The 22,196-nt window shown below is 45.9% G+C and overlaps 1 protein-coding gene across 4 annotated transcripts; it reads left to right on the top strand.

The window, feature by feature from the left end:
* The first annotated feature begins 57 nt into the window (after positions 1–57).
* Positions 58–21,859, top strand: SNAP47 (synaptosome associated protein 47). Of its 4 annotated transcripts, none has more exons than XM_054274082.1 (8): positions 58–106; positions 7,542–8,094; positions 10,195–10,679; positions 16,890–16,990; positions 21,032–21,385; positions 21,473–21,527; positions 21,634–21,668; positions 21,722–21,859. In XM_054274082.1, the coding sequence occupies exons 2-5, from the start codon at positions 7,601–7,603 to the stop codon at positions 21,176–21,178; spliced, it is 1,227 nt and encodes a 408-aa protein (XP_054130057.1). In that variant the 5' UTR covers positions 58–106; positions 7,542–7,600; the 3' UTR covers positions 21,179–21,385; positions 21,473–21,527; positions 21,634–21,668; positions 21,722–21,859. The 4 variants fall into 4 exon arrangements, with proteins under 4 accessions (XP_054130057.1, XP_054130058.1, XP_054130059.1 ...); XM_054274083.1 differs by having other exon boundaries at positions 21,473–21,509; XM_054274084.1 differs by lacking the exons at positions 21,634–21,668; positions 21,722–21,859 and having other exon boundaries at positions 21,032–21,332; positions 21,456–21,476.
* The last annotated feature ends 337 nt before the right edge of the window (positions 21,860–22,196 follow it).

Below are 22,196 nucleotides of genomic sequence, written 5' to 3' on the forward strand. Positions count from 1 at the left end.
CGGGGCAGGGCTCAGCCAATAGGAACGCTCAGATGCGCGGGGCTCAGCCAATGAGAGCGCGCGGAGGGCGCAGGCGCGGAGCGGGGCCGGTGCCGCACTGAGGGAGGTGCGTGGGGAGCCGGGGGGGCTCGGACGGGTCCGGGGGGCTCCAAATGGGGCGGGAGGGGCTGGACCGGGAGCTTGGGGCTGGAAATGGGGCTGGGGGGGACACAAACTGGGGCTTGGGAGGGCTCCGGACAGGGAATGGGGGGCTCCGATCCATGGCCGCGGTGGTGTCGGACCGGGACCGGGGGGATCCGGATGGGGCTGGAGGGACTGAAAATGGCGCCGGCGGGGCTGGTGGTGGGGTTTGAGGTTGGGAATGGGGCTGGGAGATTGGAAATGGGGCTTGGGGGTCACAACTGGGACTTGGGGGGGCTCCGATCCGTGGCCGCGGTGGTGCCGGACCGGGGCAGGGAGGTCCGGATGGGGCTGGAGGGACTGGAAATGGCGCGGGAGGGTCTCCAGGTGGAGCTTGGGGTCGGAAATGGGGCTGGGGCGCCACAAACTGGGGCTTGGGAGGGCTCCGATCCATGGCCGCGGTGGTGCCGGACCGTGAGTGGGGGATCCGGATGGGGCGGGAGAAGCTCGAGGTGGAGCTTGGGGTTGGAAATGGGGTGGGGGGGGTCACAACTTGGGGCTTGGGGAGGGCTCCGGACAGGGATTGGGGGCTCCGATCCATGGCCGCGGTGGTGTCGGACTGAGGATGTCCGGCTGGGCCTGGGGAGACTCGAAATACGGCCGGAGGGGCTGGAGATGGAGACGGATTGAAATTGGGGCTGGGGGAGTCAGAGCTTGGGGGGGGGCTCCACTCCGTGGTCCCGTGGTTTTGGACCGGGAATGTCTGGATGGGGCTGGAGGGACTCGAAATGCGGCGGGAGAAGCTCGAGGTGGAGCTTGGGGTTGAAATTGGGGCTGGGAGGGCACAACTTGGGCTTGGGGAGCGGCTCCGATCCGTGCTCGGTGTGGTCTCGGACCGGGACCGGGAGTGTCCGGCTGGGCCTGGGGAGACTCGAAATGCGGCGGGAGGGGCTGGAGGTGGAGACGGATTGAAATTGGGGCTGAGGAGTCACAAATTTGGGCTTGGGGGGCTCCGGGTGGGCCCGGGGAGACTCGAGGTGGAGCTTGGGGCTGGAAATGGGACTGAGGTGTCAGAAGTTGGGGTCTGGGGGGAAACTCTGATCTGTGGTCGCTGTGGTCTCTGACCGGGACCGGGGAGCCTGGATGGGGCGGGAGGGACTGGAATTGGCACGGGAGGGACTGGAATTGGCACGGGAGGGGCTCCGAGTGGAGTGGGAAGGGCTCGAGGTGGAGCTTGGGTTTGGAAATGGCGCTTGGGGGGAGGCTCCGATCCATGCTCGGTGTGTTGGACCGGGCCTGGCGGATTTTGTGGGGATTTGGGGCGCGCTCAAACCGGGGCTGGGGCGGGTTTTGTGTGGGGACTTGGGGCGCGCTCAAACCGGGGCTGGGGCGGGTTTTGTGTGGGGACTAGGGGCGGGTTTTGTGTGGGGACTTGGGGCGGGTTTGGTGTGGGGATTTGGGGCGCGCTCAAACCGGGGCTGGGGCGGGTTTTGTGTGGGGACTTGGGGCGGCGCTCAAACCGGGGCTGAGGCGGGTTTTGTGTGGGGACTTGGGGCGGGTTTGGTGTCGGGGCTTGGGGCGCGCTCAAACCGGGGTTGGGGCGGGTTTTGTGTGGGGACTTGGGGCCGTTTTTATGTCGGAACTTGAGGCGGGTTTTGTGTCAGGGCTTGTCGTGGGCTCGAACGGGGCTGGGGCGGTTCCACACCGGGGAGCGACGGCGGCTCCGAGGCGGGCCTTGCAGAGGGGGCCGGGAACGGAGGGGCTCGGGATGGGGCTGGGGAGGCTCCGTGAGGTGGATCCTGGGCTGAGCTGGCACCGAGGGAAGGCTCGAGAGGAGTCGGGATTTGGGGAGGGAATTGATGGACAGGGAAGGGAGCTGGGTGAGGGGATTGGGGGAGATCAGTAAATTCCTGGGTAACTGTGGGAGTGAAGGGGGGTAGGACGGTGGGGATGGACAGACACAGAGATCTCTGCTGGAACTTTGGGGTTTATTGCAGAGGGCCTGGGTGCAGGGCCCTGCTGGGATTTGGGGTTTATTACAAAGGGCCTGGGTGCAGGGCCCTGCTGGGATTTGGGGTTTATTGCAGAGGGCCTGGGTGCAGGGCCCTGCTGGGATTTGGGGTTTATTGCACAGGGCCTGGGTGCAGGGCCCTGCTGGGATTTGGGTTTATTGCAAAGGGCCTGGGTGCAGGGCCCTGCTGGGATTTGGGGTTTATTGCACAGGGCCTGGGTGCAGGGCCCTGCTGGGATTTGGGGTTTATTGCAAAGGGCCTGGGTGCAGGGCCCTGCTGGGATTTGGGGTTTATTGCAAAGGGCCTGGGTGCAGGGGCCTGCTGGGATTTGGGGTTTATTGCAAAGGGCCTGGGTGCAGGGCCCTGCTGGGATTTGGGGTTTATTGCACAGGGCCTGGGTGCAGGGCCCTGCTGGGATTTGGGGTTTATTGCACAGGGCCTGGGTGCAGGGGCCTGCTGGGATTTGGGGTTTATTGCAAAGGGCCTGGGTGCAGGGCCCTGCTGGGATTTGGGGTTTATTGCACAGGGCCTGGGTGCAGGGCCCTGCTGGCATTTGGGGTTTATTGCACAGGGCCTGGGTGCAGGGCCCTGCTGGGATTTGGGGTTTATTGCAAAGGGCCTGGGTGCAGGGCCCTGCTGGGATTTGGGGTTTATTGCACAGGGCCTGGGTGCAGGGCCCTGCTGGGAGCTGCAGCCACAGCTCAGAGCAGGCCTGAGAGGAGAGAGGGGGAGAGAGGATGAGAGAGAGAGAGTAAAAGAGGATGAGAGAGTGAGATTTCTATTACAATACAATAAATCTTCTTCTGTGTTGAATATTCTAATTCTCACCAATCTAATACAAGCTACAAATCCTACAGCATTTCCATACAGCCTGTAAGAATCATTACATTACTGTGTTAAGGTATTTTCTTTGAGCCAGGTCTAATGAGCTTTAGGAGGTCTATACCACACCCAAGGCAGCTCAGCTACCTTTGGAGGCATGAAAATCAGCAGGATGGCTTCTGTTGCAGTGTTGGAAACAAAAAGGTTTAATAAAAGGCAAGATAACAAACAGAGAAAAACCGAGCCAGGTGCAAGAGGTTCTTGTGTGATGGTGCTCACAGGGGTCCGAGGATGAGGGAAGAGAGGAGGATCTGACTCCATGTTTCAGAAGGCTGATTTATTATTTTATGATATATATTACATTAAAACTATACTAAAAGAATAGAAGAAAGGATTTCATCAGAAGGCTGGCTAAGAATAGAATAGCAAAGAATGATAACAAAGGCTTGTAGCTCTCTGTCCAAGCCAGCTGATTGTGATTGGCCATTAATTAGAAACAACCACATGAGCCCAATCCCAGATGCGCCTGTTGCATTCCACAGCAGCAGATAATCATTGTTTACATTTTGTTCCTGAGGCCTCCCAGCTTCTCAGGAGGACAAATCCTAAGGAAAGGATTCTTCATAAAGCGTGTCTGTGACACACATTCCTACATTCCCACACTGTGTTACATTTTAAACCCTAAAATCTCCTCTTTGGGCCCTTCTGCCAAGCTGCAGGGTCTGCTCTGCCCCTTGGGCCTGTCTGCAAGCAGAGGGTGTTGTTCCATCAAAAGGGGATCACCTTCAGCCGGCCACACCATTGTTGTCCCATTGTTCAGTAGCTGAGGGATCTCAAAGCTTGATTTCATTTCAATCTCACTTACAGTTTCCATATTCTCAAACTCTTTCCCAGACACTGACATTGATAATTTTCCTGTTTGATCTTGCCCAGCAGATAACGCTGAGCTGGGCTGGGGATCCTGAGGGAGCTGGGAATGCTCAGCCTGAGGAAAAGGAGGCTCAGGGAGAACTTCTGGGCTCTGGCTCTGCTGCCAGGGAACAGGGACAGGAGCAGAGGGAGGTTTTGGTTGGATATTGGGAAAATTCCCTCGTGTGATTGCCTGGCAAAAGATTTTGGGAATATGGAAACTGTGAGTGAGATTGAAATGAAATCAAGGCTTGAGATCCCTCAGTTACTGAACAACAGGAAAACAGTGGTGTGGCCATTGAGGGTGATCCCCTTTGGATGGAACAACACCCTCTGCTGAGAATTCCAGAGGGTGGAAGCGTCCAAGGTCAGCTTGGATCCACCTGGGATAGTGGGGGATCCATTAATGGGATCGTCCTTGAGGTCCCTCCCAACCCAAACCTTTGGAATTCTCTGTTCCATTGGGGTGTGAGGAGGAGAACTCCTGGATATTGGGAAAATTCCATTCCAAAATCCATTAATGGGGTCGTCCTTGAGGTCCCTCCCAGCCCAAACCTTTGGAATTCTCTGTTCCATTGGGGTGTGAGGAGGAAAACTCCTGGGAATGGGATGGGAATCCTTGGCAGGAGGGAGGAATTCCAGCTTGGGAATTCTGAGGGAGCAGAAGTGAGGCTTGGGAATGAAGGAGTGAGGTCAGGCCTGGAGGCTTCACATCTTAGAAGATCCTAAATTTGGGATTTGGGGATTTATTAATCCTGCAATTGAGTCTTAATTAGAAAAAGAGGAAGAGTGACAGGATATGATTTATAAACTCATTTCTTGAGTGTGGCTCCCAGGAGTTTTAGTCTCAGCATTTCCCAGATTTATTTCTGGGATTAAACCACCCTGTGGAATTCTCAGCTCTGCAGGAGGAGAGAATAAAAATGAACAATAAAAAGTGCAGGAATGTTCTGGCCAGCATTCCCAAAAAAAAACCTGGGAATGGAATGTTGATGGCAACATCACCCAGGGATGGTGCCGGCTCCTCCCCATAATTAACTAATGAGTAACGCTCCTGCTTAATTGGGTGATCTCAGCAAAGGTGAATCAGCTCCTTTTTATGGAAACAACCGCTGGGTGATGTCCAGGGAAAGAATTCCTGCAGAATCCCCGTGACACTGCTGGATCCCAAATCCTCATCTCCCTGCTGCTGCTCCGGGCCTTGCTGGGCATGGGGGCAGGATTTGGGGGCAGATGAGGCCAAAAATCCGATTATTCCCTCAAAAAAATGTGGATTATATTGAGATTTCTTGGAGAATATTGACAAATCCCAGAGAATACTGGGAATTCCTGGAGAATATTGGGAATTGGTGGGGAATACTGAGATTTCCTGGAGAATAATGGGATTTCCTGGAGAACACTGGGAATTTGTGAGGAATACTGGGAATTCCTGGAGAATATTGGGAATTTGCAGAGAATACTGGGAATTGCTGGGGAATATTGACAAATCCTTGAGAATATTGGGATGTCCTGGGGGATACTGGGAATTTGTGAGGAATACTGGGAATTGCTGGGGAATACTGGGATTTCCTGAAGAACACTGGGAATTCATGAGGAGTACTGGGAATTCCTGGAGAATATTGGGAATTTGCAGAGAATACTGGGAATTACTGGGGAATACTGGGATTTCCTGGAGATTATTCACAAATCCTGGGGAATACTGGGAATTCGTGGGGAATACTGGGAATTTGTGGAGAAATCTGGGATTTCCTGGGGAATATTGACAAATCCTTGAGAATATTGGGATTTCCTGGGGGAATACTGGGAATTCATGAGGAATACTGGGAATTCCTGGAGAATATTGGGAATTTGCAGAGAATACTGGGAATTGCTGGGGAGTATTGACAAATCCTTGAGAATACTGGAATTTCCTATGGAATACTGGGAATTTGCAGAGAATAGTGCCAATTGCTGGGAAATATTGGGATTTCCTGGAGAATACTGGGAATTGCTGGGGAATACTGGGATTTCCTGGGGATTATTGACAAATCCTGGGGAATATTGACAATTTCTAGGGAATTCTGGGAATTCGTGAGGAACGTTGACAGTTCCTGGGGAATATTGAATTTAATAAAATAAAAGAAATAAAAAACTCCTGGAGAATTCCTGCAGTGTGTTTAACGTGCCTGGGTGTTGAGATGCCAGAGGGGAAGGGGAAGGAGCAGGGATTTATAAATATGGATGAGCTGGAATTTTGGGATATCCGGGATTTTCCTCAGTGCCTGTTGATCTGTAGGAAGCTGAGGATGAGCTGGGAGTGGGAATTTTCCAGGATATGAATGAAATTCTTGGGAAAATGCGTGGCCGGTGATGCTGATGGGCTTTTCCAGATGAAATCTGGAATTTTGGGGTATCCTGGATTTTCCTCAGTGCCTGTTGGTCTGTGGGAAGCTCAGGATGAGCTGGAAATGGGAATATTCCAGAATATAGATAGAATTATTGGGAACATGGGGTGGTCAGGGATGTTGACAGGCCTTTCCAAAGGAAATCTTGAATTTGGGATATTTGGGATTTTCCTTGGTGCCTCTTGATCAATGGGAAGCTGAGGATGAGCTTGGATGGGAATTTTCCAGGATATGGATGGAATTCTTTTGAAAATGCATGGCCAGTGATGCTGATGTGCTTTTCCTGAGAAAATCTGGAATTTTGGGATATCCGGGATTTTCCTCAGTGCCTGTTGATCTGTAGGAAGCTGAGGATGAGCTGGGAGTGGGAATTTTCCAGGATATGAATGAAATTCTTGGGAAAATGCGTGGCCGGTGATGCTGATGGGCTTTTCCAGAGGAAATCTGGAATTTTGGGGTATCCTGGATTTTCCTCAGTGTCTGTTGGTCTGTGGGAAGTGAAGGATGAGCTGGGAGTGGGAAATATTCCATTACATGAATGGAATTCTTGGGAAAATGCCTGGCCAGTGATGTTAATGTGCTTTTCCAGAGGAAATCTGGAATTTTGGGATATCTGAGTTTTTCCTCAGTGCCTGTTGATCTGTGGGAAGATGAGGTAAGGTAGGAATGGGAATTTTGCAAGATATGAATGGAATTCTTGGGAAAATGCATGGCCGGTGATGCTGATGGGCTTTTCCAGAGGAAATCTGGAATTTTGGGATATCCTGGATTTCCCTTAGTATTTGCTGGTCTGTGGGAAGCTGAGGATGAGCTGGGGGTTGGAATATTCCAGGATATGGATGGAATTCTTGGGAAAATGCATGGCCAGTGATGCTGATGTGCTTTTCCTGAGAAAATCTGGAATTTTGGGATATCTGGGATTTTCCTCAGTGCCTGTTGGTCTGTGGGAAGCTGAGATGAGCTGGAAATGGGAATATTCCAGGATATGAATGAAATTCTTGGGAAAATTGTGTGGCCAGTGATGTTGATGGGCTTTTCCAGAGGAAATCTGGAATCTTGGGATATTTTGGATTTTCTTCATGGCCTGTTGGTCTGTGGGAAGCCGAGGTAAGAGCAATGGGAATATTCCAGGGTATCAATGTAATTCTTGGGAAGATGCATGATGGGCTTTTCCAGAGCGAATATTCCTGTGGTTAGAAACGTTTCCCAAATTCCTTGGATATCCAGCTGAAAGGAGCCAGGATTAAGTCGTGTGCGTTTATTCGGGATTCCTGCTTTTCCCCCTGGATTTCAGTGTCTGCGGCCGGGTTGGAGAGCGTTTCCCTGCGAGAGGAGGCCGGGCAGCGCGAGCTGATGAACGAGGACATCCGGATCCATTCCTGGCCTTGCTCCTACTACCTGGACGCCGGCAAACAATGGATCCCTGGGAAGCTCTCCCTGACTCCCGCTTCCATCAAATTCACGGCTGACAAAACGCGAGAGCTCCTGGTGGATTTCCGTCTTTCCGGCGTCAGCGAGATCAAGAAGGAATCTTCCCATTTGATCTTCAGCTCCCTCACCGTGCTGGAGAAAGGCACCAAGCACTGGTTCGGCTCCCTGCGCCCCAACAGGAACGTGGTGTTCAACATCCTGGAGCATTTCTGGAGGGAGCAGCTGCTGTCCGGCCAGGAGGGGGGAGCGGGAGCGGCCTCGGAGTCCAGCAAGGGCAAGGAATTGACGGGAATGTTGGAGGGCTCCCAGAAACGCCTGGAGGACACGGCCAAGGCGCTGCACGCCCAGGGGGAGCAGTTCGACAACATCATGAGGGGACTCCACAAGATCGAGGGGGACATGGATGTGGCTGACAGGTTTGCAAGGGGAGCGTTCCCACAGCTGGGAATGGGTTGGGGGGCCTGGAATTCGTGGGGGAGATCTTTGGGAAATGAAATTGGATTTTTCATTGGAATGGATGGAGCAGCTCCGTGAGGAAACACTGAGGGAGTTGGGAATGCTCAGCTGGAGAAGGGAAAAATCCAGGGAAGGCTCAGGGTCTGAGGGAGCTCCAGGAGAGCTGGAGAGGGACTGGGGACAAGGATGGAGGGACGGGACACAGGGAATGGCTCCCAGTGCCAGAGGGCAGGGATGGATGGGAGATTGGGAATTGGGAATTGCTGGCTGGGATGGAATTCCCAGAGCAGCTGAGGCTGCCCCTGGATCCCTGGCAGTGCCCAAGGCCAGGCTGGAGCACCCTGGGGCAGTGGGAATTCCCTGCCCATGGAATGGGATCATCCTTAGGATCCCTTCCAATCCAAGTCTGTGTGCCCATGGGCTCAGGGAATGTTGGGAATTCAGCTCTGGGAATTCAGGAGTGCCCCAATCTCCTTCCTCCTGCCTGTGCCCTGCTCCATAGGGATAAAATTGGGATAAGAGCAGGGTCTGCAGTGCCCGTTTCTGCTGCCATTCCTGGAAAATCCTGAGCTGTGCTGCTTCCTTCCCGCCTTTTCCTTCCCGCCATTTTTCCCTCGAGATTTTTTCCCCCGCTGTTTTTGTTTCCCTCTGTTTTTTCCCTTCCCTTCCCTTCCCTTCCCTTCCCTTCCCTTCCCTTCCCTTCCCTTCCCTTCCCATCCCATCCCATCCCATCTTCCTGCTCTTTTTTTTCTTTCCCACCCTTTTTCCCTCACCATTTTTTCCCCTCACTGTTTTTGTTTCCCTCTGTTTATTCCTTTCCCACCCTTTTTCCCCTCACCATTTTGTCCCTCATGATTTTCCCCCACCATTTTTGTTTCCCTCTGTTTTTTCCCTCCCTTTTTCCCTTCCCGCCCTTTTTTTCTTTCCCTCCCTTTTTCCCCCACAGCTTCCCTGGAAATCCTTTGCCTTGATTTTCTAGGAATATCCCCAAGCCTTTAAAACACTTCAGACTGAATGGGAAAGAAGCCAAAATTGGGAATTTTGGGCAAGCTCGTGGCAGGATTGGAATATCCAATATTCCAACAGCCAGGAAAGGCAGGAATTGTCAGGAATGGGAGCAGCCAGGGCTCCTGGGAATATTTGTGCCAAGTATTTCCTTATCTTGGAACCCTCTGGATAAAATTCCAGCAGGAGTGAGGGGAATGCAGCTCTGGAGCACGAGGAGAGGAGTGGGAAAGGACTCGGAGTGTGGGAAGGGACTTGGAATTCCACGGATTCAAGGGTGGCTGAACATTACCCAGCTCAGAGCTGCAGCAGGGAATTCCAGAGGGCTCTTCCCAGTTTGATTGAATTTATAGAACAGGGAATTCCTGGGAGTATCCCAAAGTTTTAAAGGACTTAAAACAGGGAATGAAAATGGGATTAAATTGGGATTTTAGGGATGATTGTTGTCAGTTTTCCCCTGAAAAAAAGGGGAATATTTTCCTTGTCCTTGGAGCAGGAGCTGAACCTGAACAGTTCCAGCCCTGGCTCCCTTCCCTGTTTGCTGGGAATGTTTTCCTTATGGAGCTGCTCCAACACTGATGGAAAGATGGGGTGTGGACACTTCTGGGAAGTTTCTGCTGGATTTTGGAGCTTCAAGCTGGAATTTTTAGTGTTTTATCTGGGAATTTGGGTCTGAAGCAAAGGAAAAGGCATCAGGCTGAGGGGGTGAAGAAAAAGGAGCAGGAAAAGCCTTGGAAGTGGTGATGGATGGACAGGAGTGGGAATATTGAGGAACAGACACGTGGAAATGGGTCTGGAAAAATCCACTTCCATTCCTTCCTTCCCAGCTGGGATTCTGGGGGTCTTTCCAGTGGATTATGAGGAGAAGGTGGGGTCTCAGCTGGAAGGGAATCCAGTATTCAGCTGAATATCCGATGTTCGATTTCCTGCATCCTGGGAAATTGTGGATGCGTTTGAGGAGGGATTAAGGAATTTCCGTGTCTCTGAGGATTTTCTTGGAACTGCTGGAATATCCAGAGCTTTTCCTTCTCCCGACCCTCCCTTCCCTCTTCCAGGCTGCTAACAGAGCTGGAATCTCCCTCCTGGTGGCCCTTCAGCACCAAACTCTGGAAATCCCCCGTGGAAGCGAAGCCCAAGGAAACCCCAGCGGCTCCCGATCCCAAAAGCCAGGAGGAAATCCTGCTGCGAATCCCGGCGATCATCACCCACAGGACAGACTCCAGCGCCAAACCCGGCAAACTCACGGTGCTCCCCTCGGGCCTGGAGATCCAGGATTGCAATTCCCAGCTCCTGCACCGCTTCGAGGCGCGGGACGTGGACGACATCTGGGTGCACACCCCGTACGAGATCAGCGTGCGGCAGCGGTTCATCGGCAAACCCGACACCTCCTTCCGGCTCCTGGCCGCGCGCATGCCCGAGGCCATCCCCATCCTGGAGATGCGGTTCAGCAAGAAAATCCAGTTCTTGGAGGATGCTCTTGGGTTTGCCGGAGCCAGGAAGTCCCCTCAGGCGGATTTGGGGACGTCCATTTGGCAGGCAGGTGGGTGCCAGGGGGTTCCGGTCTCCAAAGGTTTTTCCAAGGAATATTCCAGAGGTCGTGGTGAGTGAGTCCATGATAAATCCAAGGAATAAACTCCAGGTGATTTCAGAGCCTTTGGCACTGCTGCTTTTCCTGGAGGTAATTCCCAGCTTAACACCCAATAATTAGTATCCAATACTCAATAATTAATATCCAATATCCCTTATCTAATGTCCAGTGTTTAATATCCAATATCCCATATCCAGTATCCAGTGTTTAATATCAAGTGGATTTGGGAGCGTCCATCTGGGGATGCCAGGGGGTGCTGGGCTCCAAAGGTTTTTCCAAGGAATATTCCAGAGGCCATGGTGAATGAGTCCATGATAAACCCAAGGAATAAACTCCAGGTGATTTCAGAGCCTTTGGCACTGCTGCTTTTCCTGGAGTCAATTCCCAGCTGGAAGGGAATATCCAATATTCAATAGCCAATAATTAATACCCAAGAATTACTCTCCAATACCCAATAATAAATATCCAGTGTCCAGTGTTTAATATCCAGTATCCAATGTTTAATATCCAGTATCCAATGTTTAATATCAGGTGGATTTGGGAATGTCCATCTGGTGGTGCCAGGGGGTTTCAGGCTCCAAAGGTTTTCCAAGGATATTCCAGAGGCAAATTGCCCCTGAGTCTATGGTGAGGATGAATTCCAGGAATAAACTCCAGGTGACTTCAGAGCCTTTGGCACTGCTGCTGCTTTTCCTGGAGTTAATTCCCAGCTGGAAGGGAATAGCCAATATTCCATAGCCAATAATTAATACCCAATAATTACTATCCAATACTCAATAACTAATATCCAGTATGCTTTATCTATTATCCAGTATCCAGTGTGTAATATCCAGTATCCAGTGTTTAATATCCCATATCTAGTGTTTAATATCCAATATCCCATACCCAGTATCCAGTGTTTAATACCAGGTGGATTTGGGAGCATCCATGTGGGGATGCCAGGGGGTGCCAGGCTCCAAAGGTTTTTCCAAGGAATATTCCAGAGGCCATGGTGAGTGAGTCCATGATAAACCCAAGGAATAAACTCCAGGTGATTTCAGAGCCTTTGGCACTGCTGCTGCTTTTCCTGGAGTCAATTCCCAGCTGGAAGGGAATATCCAATATTCAATAGCCGATAATTAATACCCAAGAATTACTATCCAATACCCGATAATTAATATCCAGTATCCAGTGTTTAATATCCAGTATCCAATGTTTAATATCCAATATCCCATATCCAGTATCCAGTGTTTAATATCCAATATCCCACATCCAGTATCCAGTGTTTAATATCCAATATCCCACATCCAGTATCCAATGTTTAATATCCAATATCCCAGATCCAGTATCCAATGTTTAATATCCAATATCCCATATCCAGTATCCAATGTTTAATATCAGGTGGATTTGGGAACATCCATCTGGAGGTGACAGGGGACTCCAGGCTCCAAAGGTTTTCCCAAGGAATATTCCAGAGGCAAATGAATTAATGGTGAGGATAAATTCCAGGAATAAACTCCAGGTGGCTTCAGAGCCTTTGACACTGCTACTTTTCCTGGAGTTAATTCCCAGCTGGAAGGGAATATTCAGTAGCCAATAATTAATACCCAGTAATTGCTATCGAATACCCAATAATTAATATCCAGTATTCCTTATCTAATATCCAGTATCCAGTGTTTAATATCCAGTACCCCATATCCAGTATCCAAAGCTCAATATCAGGTGGGTTTGGGAACGTCCATCTGGCAGGCAGGTGGGTGCCAGGGGGTTCCAGGCTCCAAAGGTTTTTCCAAGGAATATTCCAGAAGCAAATTGGCCCTGCAGTGAGTCGTGGTGCATGGATTTATCCATGGTGAGGGTAAATCCAAGGAATAAACTCTAGGTAGCTTCAGAGCCTTTTTTTCTGGAGTTAATTCCCAGCTGGAAGGGAATATTCAGTAGACAATAATTAATACCCAATAATTGCTATCCAATACCCAATAATTAATATCCAGTATTCCTTATCTAATATCCAGTGTTTAATATCCAATATCCCATATCCAGTGTTTAATATCAAGTGGATTTGGGAGCGTCCATCTGGGGGTGCCAGGGGGTTCTGGGCTCCAAAGGTTTTTCCAAGGAGTATTCCAGAGGCCATGGTGAGTGAGTCCATGGTAAATCCAAGGAATAAACTCCAGGTGATTTCAGAGCCTTTGGCATTGCTGCTTTTCCTGGAGTCAATTCCCAGCTGGAAGGGAATATCCAATATACAATAGCCAATAATTAGCACCCAATAATTACTACCCAATACCCAATAATTACTATCCAATAAATAATGAGTATTTAATATCCAATATCCCATATCTAGTAGTCAGCATTCAATATCCAATAGCCAGTATCCAATATTCCATATCCAATATTTAATATCCAGTATCCCCTATCTGACATCTATCATCTAATATTCAGTATCCCATATTTAATATCCCATATCCAAAACTTCATATCTGATATCTAGTATTTAATAATGGATATTCCATGTTCTATATCCAATATCCATTGTTTAATATCCAATACCCAATAATTAATATCCAATAATTAATACCCAGTATTTAATATCCCATATCCAGTAGTCAGTATTCAATATCCAATAGCCAGTATCCCATATCCCATATCCAATATTTAGTATACCATGCCCAACATCTGATATGCAATATTCAGTATCTCATATCCAATATTTCATATCTAATATCCAGTATTTAATATCCAATACCCAATAATTAATATCCAATAATTAATACCCAGTGTTTAATATCCAGTGTCCCATATCTAGTAGTCAGCATTCAATATCCAATATTTAATATCCAGTATCTCATGTCCAACATCTGCTGTTCAATATTCACTATCCCATATTTAATATCCCATATCCAATATTTTATATCTGGTATCCAGTATTTAATAATGGATATTCCATGTTCTATAACCAATGTTTAAGATCCAATATTCCATATCTAATATCCAGTGTTTAATATCCAATACCCAATAATTAATATCAAATAAATAATACTCAGTATTTAATATCCAATATCCCATATCCAGCATCCGATATTCATTATTCAATATCCCATTTCTAATATCCTATATCCAGTATTTCATATCTGGTATTCAGTATTTAATAATGGATATTCCATGTTCTGTATCCAGTGTTTCATATCCAATACCCAATAATTAATACCCAGTATTTAATATCCAATATCCTATATCTAGTGGTCAGCATTCAATATCCAGTATCCAATATTCCATATCCAATATTTAATGTCCAATATCCCATATCCAACATCTCATATTCAATATTCAGTATCCCATATTTAATATCCCATATCCAGTATTTCATATCTGGTATTCAGTATTTAATAATGGATATTCCATGTTCTATATCCAATATCCAGTGTTTAATATCCAATACCCAATAATTAATACCCAGTATTTAGTAGCCAATAATTAATATCCCATATTCAATATTCAGTATCCCATATTTAATATCCCATATCCAATATTTCATATCTGGTATTCAGTATTTAATAATGGACATTCCATGTTCTATAGCCGGTGTTTAATATCCAATATTTCATATCCAATATCCAGTATTTAATACCCAATAATTAATATCCAGTTATTAACACCCAGTATTTAATATCCAATATCCCATATCAAATATCCCGTATCCCATGTCCAATATCCCATATCAAATATACCATATCTGGTATTCAGTATTTAATAATGGATATTCCATGTTCTATAGCCAGTGTTTAATATCCCATATCCAATATCCTGTGTTTAATAGCCATTACCCAATAAATAATATCCAGTAATTAATATCCAGTATTTATTAGCCAGTATCCCATATCCAGTAGTCAATATTCAATATCCAGTGTGTAATATCCAATATTCCACAGTCAGTGTTTAATATCCCATATCCAATATCCTGTATTTAATATCTCACATCCTGTTTCCAATATTTCATATCCAATAATTAATATCCCACATCCCATGTCAAATATCCCATATATATCCAATATTCCATATCCAGTATCCCATATCTAATATTTAATATCCAATATCCCATATCCAATATTTATATTAAACCTTTAATATTAAATATTCCCTTAAATCCTGAACACTTTCCCCAAATATCCAGGAATCTTGAATTAAAACATGGGATAAACCTGATTTTCCCATATTAACTCCAGGATTTTGATATTAGACAAATCCAGGTGTGGGAATTCCAGAGATTTTGAAATAATTTAAAGAAAACTTTGGAGCCCGAAAATTCCCAACAAGAAAATTGACATTTTTTGCTATTAATCCTAAAATTCCAGGATGGATTTTTTTAGCCCAGCCTTGGAATTTTCAACAGCTTGGAATTTATTCTTCCCAACATCCCTGAATCCTTTTTTATCCTAATTTTTAATCCTAAAAGAGCAAAGAAAAGATGGATCCAGAACCAAAAACAACTGGAAAATTGGGATAAATTCATAAATCCACCAATTTCTGGTTGGAATCCCAGCAGGGAAGGGGAATATCCTGATTTTGAGGAATATTCCAGCTTGGAAAAGCTGCTGGATTTTTAAGGAGGTAAATTCTGGCCTCTGAAATTTCCTGTTATCCCCAAAAATTCCCAATTCCTGAGGGAATTCCAGGAAATAATTGGATCTCCAGCCCTTTTCCAGAGGTTTTCCTGCTGTTTTCCAGCTGGATTTTGTTCTCCTTCCCTGGTTAATTTAGAAAACTTTGGGAAGCAGAGGGGAGCTGATGGAAATCCTGATTTTTCCAGGTTTTTTTGTGTTTTCCTTGGATTTGTCACCGTTCCCATTCTGTCACAGGGTGGCGCTCACGGACTGTGTGGGAGCCTTTGGGATTTTTCCATAGAAAACTGATTTTTTTCCTTATTTTTTTCTTCTTTTTTTCCCTTTTTCTCAAATCAGGAGGGGAAAAAAATTAGTTTTTTCTGTTCCCCCCTGTGTGTTTTCCAATAGGAAATTGATCCAAGGATTTTTGGGATAAATATCCCAGCAGGGCATGGAAATCTCTGGGAAAATCCTGAATTTTCCCTCAAAACTGCCACAATCCTTGCATCTTTTGTTTACACCAACCCTGCCTTCAGTTTATGCCTAAATTTATAGAAATTCCCAAAAAAGTCCATTTTGGATTCATTCCATGTGGAAAAGGAATTTAGGGAATTATTTTTATCCAATACTTACTGGCTATTTTTATTTTTTAAATATTATTAATTATTTATTAATTCATTAGTATTGTAATTTAATTTTTTTTTCTGGAGTATTTTTTTTTTTATTCTGGAATAATTTTTTTTCTGGAATTTTTTAAGCTACTTTACACTTTTTTTTGGGGATAAACATTGAAATTTTGAAACAGCTTTGATCCAATTTTATCCCAAAGATTGGCTGAGAATTCCCATGAATTCCCACATTCCAAATGATCCTGTTTTCCAGAGGCTCCCTTAATAAGAAATAAAAATTAGAAAATAATTATTTAAAAAAGAAAATAAAATAAGTAACATAAAAATAAAAATAAGCATAAAATAACAGAACATAAATAAAAAAGGCTCCCTAAATAAGAAATGAAATTTAAAAAATACTTATTTAAAAAGGAAAATAACATAAAATAACATAAATAGCATAAAAATAAATAAAGATAAAATAACAAAACATAAATAAAAAAGGCTCCCTAAATAAGTAATGAAATTTAAAAAATAATTATTTAAGAAAGAAAATGACATAAAATAACATAAATAGCGTAAAAATAAAATAAATATAAAATAACAAAGCATAAATAACATGAAGTAAAATAAAATGAAGAAAAAAATAAAAGACACAAAAAAAAAATTTTAAAAAAGGAGAAAAATAAAGAGAAATTACAAGGAGTATACTTTGAATATCCCCAGAAAACCAGAATTTAATGGGAAAAATTGGATCCTGGGCACTCCCAAATTCCCATGGAGCAAAGCACAGCCCGAGCGCTTTGATCCCAGAATTCCAGCACGATCCTGAAGGATTCCACCAGCACCAATTCCGTTCTCCCGAGCTCCCCTTGGACATTCCCAGGGATTCCCCAATTCTCTGGGAATTCCCGAAGCTCCCCCTCCTTTCCAGGCAGGAATTTTTCCCTAATGTGGAATTTCTCTGGCAGCCACGGGATTCCTGGGGGCCGCGGCGAGTCCCGAAGGGCCGCGCAAGGAGCAGGTGCAGCTGCAGAAGGTGTCCCAGGAGGAGGCCAGGGAGCTCCGGCAGGTAAAAATGGGGATGGAATTTGCCAGAATTAATTCCCAGATTGATCAGGTTGGGAGAGACCTTCAAAATCATCGAGTCCAACCCAGCCCCAACAGCTCAACCAAACCCTGGCACCCAGTGCCACATCCAGGCTTTGTTAAACACACCCAGGGATGGGGACTGCACCACCTCCCCGGGCAGCCATTCCAGAACTTTATCACTCTGTTACTCTATTTTTTTAATCATTATTTTTAAATTTGATTTATTTTTAAATTTATTTTTAAATTTGAATTATTTTTAAATGTATTTGACTTGATTGTAATTTATTTTTATTTTACTTATATTATTTGCGTTGTTTATTTTATTTTTTTTAAATAGAATTGTTTGAAATTTTTTATTTTTATTACTTTTAAATTGTATTTATTTGATTTTCATTTTTTATTTTATTTATAAATTATTAAATTGTTAAATTATTTAAATATTATTTCTTATTTATTAATTTAATCTTTAGTAATTTGAAGTCATTTATTATTCACTTAGTATTTATTTAAATATTTTTATTATTTATTACTTGAATTCTTGAATTGTTTTATGTTTTAAAATTTTATTATTTGACTTTTTATTCCTTCTTTTACACTTAATTTCTTCGATTTTATTTCATTTTAATTGATTTCATTTTATTTCTTTCTAATGGGAAGAATATCCTGCCAGAGGGCAGGGCTGGATGGGAGATTGGGAATTGGGAATTCCTGGCTGGGATGGAATTCCCAGAGCAGCTGTGGCTGCCCCTGCATCCCTGGAATGTCCAAGGCCAGGCTGGATCCTCGTGGGATGGTGGGAGGTGTCCCTGCTTGGAACTGGAGGATCCTTAAGATCCTTTCCCACCCAAATTCTGGGATTCTGGGATGCCAGTCCATGAATTATCCCATTCCTCCCAAGGCCCAAATTCTGGGATGTCAGTCCATGAATATCCCATTGCTCCCAAGCCCCAAATTGTGGGATTGTGGGATATCAGTCCATGAATTATCCCACTGCTCCCAAGCCGCAAATTCTGATCTGTCAATCCATGAATTATCCCACTGCTCCCAAGCCGCAAATTCTGATCTGTCAATCCATGAATTATCCCACTGCTCCCAAGCCGCAAATTCTGATCTGTCAATCCATGAATTATCCCACTGCTCCCAAGCCCCCGAATTCTGGGATGTCAATCCATGAATTATCCCATTGCTCCCAAGCCGCAAATTCTGATCTGTCAATCCATGAATTATCCCATTGCTCCCAAGCCCCAAATTCTGATCTGTCAATCCATGAATTATCCCATTGCTCCCAAGCCCCCGAATTCTGGGATGTCATCCATGAATTATCCCATTGCTCCCAAGCCCCCAAATTTTGGGATGTCAGTCCATGAATTATCCCATTGCTCCTAAGCCCCCAAATTTTGGGATTCTACGATATCAGTCCATGAATTATCCGATTGCTCCTAAATTCTGGGATATCTGTCCCTGAATTATCCCATTGCTCCCAAGCCCCAAATTCTGGATTCTGGAATGTCATCCATGAATTATCCCATTGCTCCCAAGCCCCCAAATTCTGGGATATCAGTCCATGAATATCCCATTGCTCCTAAGCCCCCAAATTTTGGGATTCTGGGATGTCATCCATGAATTATCCCATTGCTCCCAAGCCCCCAAATTCTGGGATTCTGGGATATCAGTCCATGAATTATCCCATTGCTCCCAAGCCCCCAAATTCTGGGATCCTGGGATATCAATCCATGAATTATCCCATTGCTCCCAAGCCCTCAAATTCCTGGATTGTGGGATGTCAGTCCGTGAATTTTCTTATTACTCCCAGGCCCCCAAATTTTGGGATGTCAGTCCATGAATTATCCCATTGCTCCCAAGCCCCAAATTCTGGGATGTCAGTCCATGAATATCCCATTGCTCCTAAGCCCCCAAATTTTGGGATTCTGGGATGTCATCCATGAATTATCCCATTGCTCCCAAGCCCCCAAATTCTGGGATTCTGGGATATCAGTCCATGAATTATCCCATTGCTCCCAAGCCCCCAAATTCTGGGATCCTGGGATATCAATCCATGAATTATCCCATTGCTCCCAAGCCCTCAAATTCCTGGATTGTGGGATGTCAGTCCGTGAATTTTCTTATTACTCCCAGGCCCCCAAATTTTGGGATGTCAGTCCATGAATTATCCCATTGCTCCCAAGCCCCAAATTCTGGGATGTCAGTCCATGAATATCCCATTGCTCCTAAGCCCCCAAATTTTGGGATTCTGGGATGTCATCCATGAATTATCCCATTGCTCCCAAGCCCCCAAATTCTGGGATTCTGGGATATCAGTCCATGAATATCCCATTGCTCCCAAGCCCCCAAATTCTGGGATCCTGGGATATCAATCCATGAATTATCCCATTGCTCCCAAGCCCTCAAATTCCTGGATTGTGGGATGTCAGTCCGTGAATTTTCTTATTACTCCCAGGCCCCCAAATTTTGGGATGTCAGTCCATGAATTACCCCATTGCTCCCAAGCCCCCAAATTCTGGGATATCAGTCCATTAATTATCCCATTGCTCCCAAGCCCCCAAATTCTGGGATTGTGGAATATCAGTCCATGAATATCCCATTGCTCCCAAGCCCCCAAATTCTGGGATCCTGGGATATCAATCCATGAATATCCCACTGTTCCCAAGCCCCCAAATTCTGGGATTCTGGGATATCAGTCCATGAATTATCCCATTGCTCTCAAGCCCCAAATTCTGGGATTCTGGGATGTCATCCATGAATTATCCCATTTCTGCCAAACCCCCAAATTCTGGGATTCTGGGATGTCATCCATGAATTATCCCATTGCTCCCAAACCCCCAAATTCTGGATTCTGGGATGTCATCCATGAATTATCCCATTGCTCCCAAGCCCCAAATTCTGGGATGTCAATCCATGGTTATCCCCTTGCTCCTAAGCCCCAAATTCTGGGATTCTGGGATGTCATCCATGAATATCCCATTGCTCCCTCCCGCCAAATTCTGCGATATCATCCATGAATATCCCATTGCTCCCAAGCCCCCAAATTCTGGGATTCTGGGATATCAATCCATGAATTATCCCATTGCTCCCAAGGTCTCAAATTCCTGGATTGTGGGATGTCAGTCCGTGAATTTTCTTATTACTTCCAGGCCCTCAAATTTTGGGATGCCAGTCCATGAATTATCCCATTGCTCCCAAGCCCCAAATTCTGGGATGTCAGTCCATGAATTATCCCATTGCTCCCAAGCCCCAAATTCTGGGATGTCAGTCCATGAATTATCCCATTGCTCCCGAGCCCCAAATTCTGGGATGTCAGTCCATGAATATCCCATTGCTCCCGAGCCCCAAATTCTGGGATGTCAGTCCATGAATTATCCCATTGCTCCCGAGCCCCAAATTCTGGGATGTCAGTCCATGAATTATCCCACTGTTCCCAAGCCCCCAAATTCTGGGATGTCAGTCCATGAATTATCCCATTGCTCTCAAGCCCCAAATTCTGGGATTCTGGGATGTCAGTCCATGAATTATCCCATTGCTCTCAAGCCCCAAATTCTGGGATTCTGGGATGTCAGTCCATGAATTATCCCATTGCTCCCAAGCCCTCAAATTCCTGGATTGTGGGATGTCAGTCCATGAATATCCCATTTCTCCCAAACCCCCAAATTCTGGGATTCTGGGATGTCATCCATGAATTATCCCATTGCTGCCAAGCCCCAAATTCTGGGATGTCAATCCATGAATATCCATTGCTCCCAAGCCCCAAATTTTGGGATGTCAGTCCATGAATTATCCCATTGCTCCTAAGCCCCCAAATTTTGGGATTCTACGATATCAGTCCATGAATTATCCGATTGCTCCCAAATTCTGGGATATCAGTCCATGAATATCCCATTGCTCCCAAATTCTGGGATATCAGTCCATGAATTATCCCATTGCTCCCAAATTCTGGGATGTCATCCATGAATTATCCCATTGCTCCGGAGCCCTCACCGCGGGCTCTCCGCGTTTCCCTCCGCAGATCCTGAAGAAGCTCAAGGGGCTGGCGCTGGAGACGGAGGCGGAGCTGGAGCGGCAGGACGAGGCGCTGGATTCCATCGGCAGCTCCGTGGATCGCGCCACGCTCACCATCGAGCGGCAGAACCGCAGGATGAGGAAGCTGACGTAGCTTCCCGCCGGAGCGGGAGGGTGGCGGAGCCGGGATGTTCAGGACTGGATTTTCCAGAGACGCTTTGGGAAGGGTTTGGGATGAGGTTTGGAAAATGGCGCTGTTGGGGGTGAGCGCCTGAGAGAAATGAAGCGGTTCCTGGACTTGGATGGTGGTTGGATCTTGGAAAATGGTTGGATCTTGGATAATGGTTGGATCTTGGATAAGGTTTGGATCTTAATGAGATTGGATCTTGGATGATGGTTTGGATCTTGGATGAGGTTTGGATCTTGATGAGATTGGATCTTGGATGAGGTTTGGATCTTGGACAGTGTTTGGATTTTGGATGATGGTTGGATCTTGGATGATGGTTTGGATCTTGGATGAGGTTTGAATTTTGGATGATATTTGGATCTTGATGAGATTGGATCTTGGATGATGGTTTGGATCTTGGATGAGGTTTGGATCTTGATGAGATTGGATCTTGGATAATGGTTGGATCTTGGATAAGGTTTGGATCTTGATGAGATTGGATCTTGGATGATGGTTTGGATCTTGCATGAGGTTTGGATCTTGGACAGTGTTTGGATTTTGGATGATGGTTGGATCTTGGATGGTTGGATCTTGGACCATGGTTGGATCTTGGATAATGATTGGATCTTGGATGAGGTTTGCACGTTGGAGGATGGTTGGACCTTGCATAATGATTGGATCTTGGATGGTTGGATCTTGGACCATGATTGGATCTTGGATGGTTGGATCTTAGATGAAGGTTGGACCTTGGATAATGTTTGGATCTTGGTTGAGATTTGCGTGTTGGATGATGGTTGGATCTTTGATGAAGTTTGGATCTTGGACAGTGTTTGGATCTTGGTTCACAGTTGGACCTTGGATGAGATTTCAGTCTTGGACAGTGTTTGGATTTTCGATGATGGTTGGATCTTGGATGGCAGTTGGATCTTGGATGAGGTTTGGATGCTGGATGATGGTTGGATCTTGGAAGAGGTTTGGATCTTGGACAGTGTTTGGAGTTTGGACA

This window comes from Melozone crissalis, unplaced genomic scaffold (assembly GCF_028551555.1).
Source record: "Melozone crissalis strain CALT ecotype California unplaced genomic scaffold, PUWL_Pcris_2 ptg000016l_1, whole genome shotgun sequence".
Lineage (NCBI taxonomy): Eukaryota > Metazoa > Chordata > Aves > Passeriformes > Passerellidae > Melozone > Melozone crissalis.

Excerpts from the sequence above, each read along its gene's own strand:
- SNAP47 (XM_054274082.1), top strand. The coding sequence starts at position 7,601 with ATGAACGAGGACATCCGGATCCATTCCTGGCCTTGCTCCTACTACCTG. Across the intron at positions 8,095-10,194 it reads GACATGGATGTGGCTGACAG|GCTGCTAACAGAGCTGGAAT; the intron begins GTTTGCAAGGGG and ends TCCCTCTTCCAG. Across the intron at positions 10,680-16,889 it reads GACGTCCATTTGGCAGGCAG|CCACGGGATTCCTGGGGGCC; the intron begins GTGGGTGCCAGG and ends TTTCTCTGGCAG.